Consider the following 9,518-nt stretch of genomic DNA (forward strand, 5'->3'; position numbering starts at 1 on the left):
GTTAATTTTGTATATTAATTATGGATTTTGTAATAATATTAGTTTAAAGAATTACTGCTTGTACTAAGCAAGTTATCTTGGGATGAATTATCGAGATCATTCTCAAAAACACTAAAGTGTACCAGTCTTATTCATAAAAATCCCTTATTATGGGTTTAAAACGTTCGTTAGCTAAAATGCTCATTAGGCCTATTAAATGTTTCATAACTTTCTTTATTCATAAAGGTTCAATAAACCTCTCACAACTAAATTCTCGCTATAGGCTAGTTTCGCTTTGTTAAGTTGTCGTTCTGATGAATTCATAGACAAAATTGCAAAAAAACTGGGTTCTACACAGAAAAGTGACGCAGGTGTGACATTTGTTTTCGGTCAATTGTCTGAGTTCTGTAGGATAGTTAGGTATTCGTTCGGAGTTTTGTTCCGATTTATTTAATTAAAAATGGAAACAGGATGGAATTTAGAAATTAGCGTTTGATTTTATTATACTATTTAAAAAAAAACATTTATTAGGTAAAAGTATGTATTAGATACAGTACCTGGACATTCATGGAATAAAATCCTTTTTTTTTTAATTGAAAATATTACAATAAAACTTAAAGCTAGCCTTATCTAATAACTATATATATAACGAATCATGCCCGTGTGGAATGGTGCCAAGAATACTGGCTGCATTTCCACGCTGGACAGCCAGGCTGATCCGTTGCGCAAAAAATGAGCCAGCCCTTTTTGTACCCAAATCCTTCTCGGTTTATGTAGTTAGGTAGGTACTGCAGAGCTGCATCACCGCGCCGCCATATTTCTTACGTTAGAAGAAATCACATATCTATGTAAAGGAATGATTACATGAAAAGAAACTTCGAAAAACTTTTAGGTACCTACTTCACGACGTCCCTAGCATCTTATGGCAGTTAAAACTTGCAACTCTGGTCAATTACCATTTACCACAGCCTCTCGAATCCAGAATAAATAACGTACAAATAATAATTACAATGCAATGACACTAGAATCAACCAAAACAAAATAACCTCACTTCAATCTTGCATATCAAACAAATTATCAGCTGTTACGACAAGACGGCAGCCATGTTGTTCTTTAATAAGGGTTTATAGTAGGGTTCAGCCTGTTATAAGTTATGGAGCCGTTATTGAACTCTTTTAGCACTATTGAACGTTTATGAATAATGTTTCAATTGAGAACTTTGCTTATAACAAGCTAATAAAGCTTCTACAAATTTTTATGAATAAGACCACTATTAGTAGTCTATAGTGATTTTATTCTCTTTGCGGTAGTCGTTGTCTTTCTTATGATAACAAGCGTTTGGAGCCTTTCGGTCAAGTACAAGAATAAAACGTAAAGATTTCCTACCCTCAGTAGTCTTCAACCAGATTATTAAAGCTCTAACGCCTTGGATTAATATTAGCGAATTTGAATCTACGAGTGGTTTGTTACTATTAAGTTTACTAGTGAATCCGAAAACCGTGTAACTGAGCTTTACAAAGATCTTACTGCTGCACTAAATGTGGAACTTATTATAAATTGGTCACATTATAGTCAGTGACAAAAGCCATAGAGTAAATGTCAAAGATTTTTTTTTATAAAATATTATAGCCCTGAGTTCTAACAAAATAGTTTGGAAGTTTCTATCTATGGTTTATATAAACCGGTGTGTTATGGCGGGTAACTTTAACTAAATACAATAATATCATTAGTATGAGTCCGACAAGGCTCTCTTGGCACTTGATTAACATTGACGGGGGCGCGCAATTGTAGCATAAAGACTGCCAGCAAATTAAATCTTCTCAAGTTTAGGGAATATCTCAGAGAATAATTTAATTGAATTTATAATTCAATATTTGATTTTGGGTCAACGTTCTACACCAAATACCATAATTTCAGGTTTTAGATCATTTGGTGTACGAGCCCTGTGACACGCAGACAGACAGACGGACGGACAGACAGACAGCAGAGTGACATCAATAAGGAACCCTAAAAACGACTTCAATCATCTCTCGTCTACACAATCTAAATGTGTCTCTACTAATTGTATAAAATTGCATTTATAATATTATAGGCCTACCTACCTATCTAACAACTTTGAATGTAATAGAATAATAAAGATAATAATAAATCGTACAAACTGAAAAGATATCAGGTACCATAAAAATATTTTATTACAATCATTAAAATGTACAAAATTATTTTAATGTTATTACTCAGATGTGAACCGCCATCCAGTAGAAAATTGTTGACGACTAGCTGATGCCCGCGACTACGTTAGAGGTTTTTTAAAAATCCTGTGGGAACTCATTGATTTTTTGGGATAAAAAGTAGCCTATGTGTAAAAGGTACTGCTGAAAGTAGATGTAAAGAATGCCTTTAATTCTTTGGACAGGGCAACTTTGCTGACCGAAGTCTCAACGCAACTTCCTGAAATTTATCCATATGTCTGGCAATGTTACAGCTCAGCTTCAAAATTATTTTTTGGAGATAGCGATATTAAGTCTTCTGTAGGCGTTCAGCAGGGGGATCCTTTAGGTCCGGCCCTGTTCAGCTTAGGGATCCATAACCATATTTCAAATTTAACATCTAAATTTAACATATGGTATCTTGATGATGGAACCATTGGGGGCAACGTGGATGACGTTCTAAAAGATCTTAACCATATTAAGCAACAGTTTGGCAAAATTGGTTTAGAACTAAATTTTTCGAAATGCGAATTGTTTTTCACAGAAAAACTGTCGCAAGATAGAATACGATTGGCCTCTGATTTATTTAACGAAATTACCCCTAGCATTAAGATACTCGATAAACATTCACTTTGCCTCCTTGGTGCTCCTCTTTATAATGAATCCATACAACCACTTTTGGATCAAAAAATTAGAACATTTTCGGCTAATACCGACAAATTGGGCGCTCTAAATTCTCACATTGCATTTTCGATCCTAAAATATTGCCTTTTCGTACCTAAATTAATTTATATCCTTCGCGCGAGCCCAATTTGGAAATTTCCTGGACTACTCGATAATATGGATGCCACCCTTAAAAGTACACTAGAACAAATTCTAAATTTAACTTTTGATGAGCACTCCTGGAACCAAGCTACTTTACCGGTCAAGTACGGTGGCATCGGCGTGAGGAAAATTTCCAGTGTAGCTCTTCCAGCTTTTCTGTCCTCTGTGCATAGTATAAGAGAGCTTAGCTCTCAAATTCTCAAATCAAATTCAATATCATTGACCTATGCCACAGAGGCCCTAGAGAGTTGGAAGGTCAGATGTCCCAATGTCGATATTCCAAAGGAACGTTCTACACAAAAACTTTGGGATTTGCCATTGGTTCAGCTGACACATTCAAATTTGCTGCAAAATCTTACAAGTGACAGAGATCAAGCCAGGCTCCTAGCATTATCGGAAAAGGAATCTGGGTATTGGCTTCATGCCTTGCCATCCAAAAATCTCGGCACCCTTTTAGATAATGAAAGTTTTCGTGTGGCTCTAGGTCTCAGATTGGGAACACCGCTGTGCCATCAGCACAGATGTCCGTGTGGAAAAGAGGTTGATAAATTTGGAATTCACGGACTCTCTTGCCAAAGGAGCGCTGGTAGGCTATTTAGGCATGGCTCTCTTAACGACACGATCAAAAGGGCTCTTGCCACCATAGACGTTCCTGCGCTCATTGAGCCGGCAGGGATTAGTCGGGATGATGGCAAGAGACCTGATGGATTGACGCTGGTTCCCTGGGAACGGGGACGGGCGCTAATGTGGGACGCAACGTGCGTTGACACATTGGCCCCGTGTCATATCAGGGAGACAGTATCAAGACCGGGAGCCGCAGCAGAAATGGCTGAAAACGGCAAGCGGCGCAAGTATGCCTCTCTTATTGAGAGTTACATTTTTGTTCCGTTTGCCGTGGAGACCCTGGGGCCATGGAGTCTTAGTGCAAAGAAATTTTTACGAGACATTTCACCGCGTTTAATAGCCTCATCGGGTGACAGAAGGGCTGGCTCATTTTTTGCGCAACGGATCAGCCTGGCTGTCCAACGCGGAAATGCAGCCAGTATTCTTGGCACCATTCCACGCGGGCATGATTTGTACAGTAATTAGATAAGGCTAGCTTTAAGTTTTATTGTAATATTTTCAATTAAAAAAAAAAAAAAAAAAAAAAAAAAAAAAAAAAAAAAAAAAAAAAAAAAAAAAGCCTATGTGTTGATTCAGGGTATAATCTATCTTCATTTCAAATCGATCCAGTAATTTTTTGCGGGAAAGAGTAACAAACATACACACACACACACATATATACACACATGAATACACACCGCCTTTATAGTATTATTTAGTGTGAAGTGTGATAGTGTGAAGTGTGATGGTGTGAAGTGTGATGGTGTGAAGTGTGTCTGACGTGTCTTCATCTCCGTGTAAAATAATTTTTTTTTGTAAGCACTACTCAAAGCACTGTTATTATAATAACTGATCTATTTTTAGACATTGATGTAGGTACAGCTGTTCGCGACAGGTTGACATGGCAATCGGGGTATGAGGCGTGGGGACGCACCGCACACCCACACGTGCCCACACGTTACCCGTGCTATCCCGCACCAGGTTAGCACGGGTGCTATGCGGGTGTGCGGGGTGTCCCCAACCCTATTGCCATGTCGACCTGTCGCAAACTATAAGTAGGTACCTATGTGTAATGTGTACCTATAATTGATTGAAAACTGTTAAAACACACATACTTCTATATATACGAGTAAGTAATATACTAAGTGCATCTAATTTTTAGTACCTATTGATAGCACTTCTTCGAAAGATTGATAAGAAAAATAAGTATAAATAACGTCTTCAACTCCACGAATTTTTTTGTCTATCAAATAACATTATATCTATTCGTTGTAAATATTTTCTAATTTTATGTTTTTTTTTTAAATACTTTTTTTTCTCATGTAGAGGCAAAGTGCAGAGGTACCATACCTACATTTTTTAAGGTTCAAAATGGTTCCAGTGAGTTTTTTTTTAATTTTTAACTATTTTTCAGATTAAAAAAAAAATCAGCATTCAAATGTTTCTGAACAGTTTTTACATTACGTTACCTTACCTACGTTTACATTACCTACGTTTTATTATGTAATAGCACTGATAGGTAGCTATTTTTGGTGCAAGCGACCAGGGTTCCAAACGCCCCCTGATCAGAGAAGACACTGCGTTTTATTTAGTAGTAGCTAGGTGTAGCTAGGGTAGACAAGGCTAGGTAGACACCTATGTGTTTAATTATAGTGAAAAATAACTAATTTCAGGTGCAATCAAGGATATTTCCTCTAATAAGCTTTTTATCAAAACGCACGATGTCTACCGGACCAGACGTTCTATTTCAAACTACCCACAATGCTGAAATCATCACGCTGAACCGATCAAAAGCGTTGAATGCGCTCAATACCTCCATGGTAGATAAACTTCTATCACAGCTCCGGAAAATGGAGAATAAAAGAAGTCTAGTTATTATCAAAGGAGATGGCACGAGTAAAGCATTCTGCGCAGGAGCAGATATCAAAGTGGTTTTCGATACAGTTGAATGTTACAGTTTTGTAAGCAAACTGTACAATATATGCTACCTTCTTGGAAATTATAAAATTCCATGCGTATCTCTTTTAAATGGAATCGCAATGGGCGGTGGATTGTGCATGTCAGTTCATGGAAGGTACAGCGTGGCGACAGAAAATTCTATAGTTGCAATGCCCGAGACAAAAATTGGGTACTTCCCAGATAGTGGCGGATCTTACTTCTTGCCGAGGCTGCCGTTAAATCTAGGGTTTTATATGGGTTTAACTGGTAATGTATTCATTTGTAGGAATAGCCAACATTGTTCGGTCATATACCTACCTATATTTTTTTAATTTATAAACGCTTGGCAGGAATCAGACCTGCTGGCAAGTGATGCAGCCTAAGATAGAGCGCGCTAGCTTAGAAGTTGCCTCTTCATTAGAATTATGCTATCATATTCTCATGGATCAAATTAGAAACGCGGAGGCAAATCGCTTCGTAGGTACCTTCGTGTCCGTTCGACTACGTAGCACGGGTGGAAAGCTATGACGTCGATGCCTTGCGGTACGACAATATAAAGGTGAACGAGGAATCACGTCAAAAATTTCTTGGGCATAGTCACTGAAATAATATAATATCCTGTAGAATGCCGATGGACAGGCAACTTTACGCCAATTTTTTTCCTTTAATATAGGTAACTGCAATCAGCAGCGGACAAATTCAAAATATTTTTATTCAATTAGACTTTTACAAGTACTTTTGAATCATCAAAAGCATCTACCGAAACAGTGTTCGGAATGCCTTTCCTACCGAGAAGAACCAGCAAGAAACTCGGCGGTTGCTATTTTCAAAGATTTGATATAGGTACAATAAATATTACGCCATGTATAAAAGTAATTAAAGTCCCGCGCATTGCTGGACCGGGCGACAAGCTAGGTACCTATACAGCGTGTTTCACCCTGTATTAAGCATGTTTGTTGAATTTTCTGTGGCTGTCAGACTGAAGAGCCATTCTCCTAGCACTTTCGCCAGCAATCGCTTTAAATAGTGGCTGTATGCCAATCAAATGAGATGTCTTAGCAGGCACTCCTGATGTTTATTAGTTTCTTTACAGTTGGCATTGTTAGATATCGGTGTATTTCCTTGGTAAATCGTATGAACCAAAGGGCCTTTAGCATACCTACTGTGCAGTTCTAGGCTCGTTGTAAGTATGGCCTGCATGTGTAATTTGCATGCAGTGCCCCAAATCTTAGAATGGAACATACCTACCAAAACGTTGTCGTTCAGAAATAACCAATACTGTCTGTCCAAGAGCAACTTCAAAAGTGTAGGTTTCAAAAACTACTCAGTAATCAGTACCTGCTTTATGGATATTGCTTGGTGTGATTCTGATTAACTGAATTTATTTTTAACCGACTTCAAAAAAGGAGGAGGTTCTCAATTCGTCGGAATCTTTTTTTTTATAGGAGCCACATTAAAAGGCAAGGATGCTGTTAAAGCTGGCATCGCCACTCATTTCGTACCTAGCAAGCGGCTGCATGAATTGGAGGAACTGCTAACAAGATGCACCAATGATTTGGAAGTACAGAATTTATTAAATAAATTCAACGAGCCAATCGACGAGTACTCTTTTGCCCCAAACATTAAATACATCAGCGATTGCTTTGCCGCTTCCACCGTTGAAGAAATCATTGAAAGACTGAAGAAAGTTCAGAATGAGAGTTCGATTAAAACTCTAGAGGTAAGTTATACGTCTCAGTAAGTACTAACAAGTACCTACTTTTGGTATCTACAATATTTCATCCTATTCTTTAGTTTGACCATTAAAAAACCGGCCAAGTGCGAGTCAGACTCGCGCACCGAGGGTTTTGTATTCGGGTTTTTATTTCGACATTTTGTACGATAAGTCAAAAACTATTATGCATAAAAATAAATAAAAATCAGTTTTAGAATATACAAGTAAAAGCCCTTTCATAATATGATACCCCACTTGGTATAGTTATCTTACTTTGCCTTTCATGATTCTAGGTTTTCTTGACAAACACGACGGACGGACGGACAGACAGACAACAAAGTGATCCTATAAGAGTCCCGTTTTCCCTTTTGAGGTACGGAACCCTAAAAATTACATGTCGTTTGAAATACAGCTGAAAACTACAACTCATCGATGTATTTGAATTTTGACAGATTTAGTTGAGCTTGCTAAATGATTAAAAACTTTACGTAATAATTGTTACCTACTTGCAGACCCTGCATCTAATGTCACCCACAGCCCTGAAGGTAACGTTAAATACGTTACAGCGTGGAGCGCAGTTGGACCTCCCAGAGTGCCTCAAGATGGAGTACCGAGTTGCTTGCCGAAGTTTCATATCACATGACGCTTCAGAAGGTGAACTATATACCCTACATCGATGATAATATTCATTACAGCCATTACAAGGCGTATGGGTTATGATAACTACAATACTCCTTCCAGCTTAGCCCGCTTCCATCTTAGACTGCAAAGTCAAAGTCAAAGTCAAAATCATTTATTCAAAGTAGGTACAATTGTACTCCTTTTGATGGTCGAAATTGTTAAATTTGTACGATATAGTGATGATAATTAAATACGTAACTTAAAACTAAAGCTACGAGGGTTCTAAAAGCGCCCAAGCCCTGCATCATCACTTACCACCAGGCAACCTCACCTGGTCTGGTGGGAGGCTTCGGCCGTGGCGAGTTATCACCCTAGTAGCAAAGCCGTACCGTTACGCGATTTAGCGTTCCGGTACGATGCCGTGTAGAAAGCAAAGGAGTACGGGTTTAATAAAACCTGCCATACCCCTTCCAGGTTACCCCCGCTTCCAACTCAGACTGCATCATCACTTACCACCAGGTGAGATTGCAGTCTAGGGCTAGCTTGTATCTGAATAAAATAACTACACTTTTTAGAGTTCCGTACCTCAAAAGGAAAAACGGAAGCCTTATAGGATCACTTTGTTGTCTGTCTGTCTGGCCGTCCGTCCGTCCGTCGTGTCTGTCAGGAAAACCTATAGGGTACTTCCCGTTGACCTAAAATCATGAAATTTGGCAGGTACAACACTAAAAAAAAAAATGTTTCAATTTTCAAAGTAAGATAACTATACCAAATGGGGTATCATATGAAAGGACTTTACCTGTATATTCTAAAACATTTATTTTTATTTTTGTGCATTTTTGTTCTTGATTTATCGTGCAAAATGTCGGAAAAATTACCCGAGTACGGAACCCTCGGTGCGCGAGTGTGACTCGCACTTGGCCGGTTTTTTGAGTATATTTTGGCAAGGACAGAACAGTTACCACACAGCATACGAGCGCAGCGAGCGTGCTTTGACAGAACAGAATAATTTTAGGTTTTCAAGATTTTTAGTAGTTTTATCTGTACCTATGTTGATAGATCAGTCAGTCAGCTTTTCCTGTTATATTTTTTAGGTACTTTTTCTTGGCTGTACCTACGAGTATTTTATTCTTTTAAATTATTTTTAATATTGCAGGAGTGAGAGCTTTACTTGTCGACAAGGATAACAAACCACAATGGGAACCAAAGACCCTGGCTGAAGTGGATAATGATACCGTAGAGAGCTACTTTAAGACACTTCCACAGGAGAAAGAACTTAAATTCTTTGATGAGTTCCTTGACGCTAAGCTTTAAATCAAATCCCCAAAATAAATATGTATGTTTTTTGCAATCAAAGAATATTTTTATTGATCCCTAGATCCCTCCTATTGATCCCTATTTTTTAAGGATTTGTTCAGTTTTTTTTTCAAATAGTTGCAGTATTCTTCTGATCGGGCTGACGCGGACGAGTATAATACTTAGGTATATATAAAGAGTATTTAATTACTACGTTTTATACTTACTTGATTAATGACTTTGACTGATGATCGATGAATCGAATAATGTGGCTGAAAGTGGGTGAACCACAAAGACATAGGCTTTTAATAATATTATGTAGATTATTGACAATG

The 9,518-nt window shown here is 37.9% G+C and overlaps 1 protein-coding gene and 1 long non-coding RNA gene across 3 annotated transcripts; both read left to right on the plus strand.

The window, feature by feature from the left end:
- The first annotated feature begins 77 nt into the window (after window positions 1–77).
- Window positions 78–1,390, plus strand: LOC123874731. The gene is made up of 3 exons (XR_006797996.1): window positions 78–118; window positions 391–399; window positions 1,260–1,390. It is a non-coding gene; the product is annotated as an uncharacterized LOC123874731 (long non-coding RNA).
- A 3,477-nt stretch (window positions 1,391–4,867) lies between these two features.
- LOC123874730 (3-hydroxyisobutyryl-CoA hydrolase, mitochondrial-like) lies at window positions 4,868–9,247 on the plus strand. Of its 2 annotated transcripts, none has more exons than XM_045920215.1 (5): window positions 4,868–4,994; window positions 5,288–5,819; window positions 6,998–7,272; window positions 7,779–7,920; window positions 9,044–9,247. In XM_045920215.1, the coding sequence occupies exons 1-5, from the start codon at window positions 4,986–4,988 to the stop codon at window positions 9,199–9,201; spliced, it is 1,116 nt and encodes a 371-aa protein (XP_045776171.1). In that variant the 5' UTR covers window positions 4,868–4,985; the 3' UTR covers window positions 9,202–9,247. The 2 variants fall into 2 exon arrangements, with proteins under 2 accessions (XP_045776171.1, XP_045776172.1); XM_045920216.1 differs by having other exon boundaries at window positions 4,893–4,978.
- Window positions 9,248–9,518: the final 271 nt, after the last annotated feature.

Source organism: Maniola jurtina, chromosome 19 (assembly GCF_905333055.1).
Source record: "Maniola jurtina chromosome 19, ilManJurt1.1, whole genome shotgun sequence".
Classification (NCBI taxonomy): Eukaryota; Metazoa; Arthropoda; class Insecta; order Lepidoptera; family Nymphalidae; genus Maniola; species Maniola jurtina.

Coding starts and splice junctions, on each gene's coding strand:
- LOC123874730 (XM_045920215.1), top strand. Junction 7,273..7,778: donor GTTCGATTAAAACTCTAGAG/GTAAGTTATACG, acceptor ACCTACTTGCAG/ACCCTGCATCTAATGTCACC. Junction 7,921..9,043: donor ATCACATGACGCTTCAGAAG/GTGAACTATATA, acceptor TTAATATTGCAG/GAGTGAGAGCTTTACTTGTC.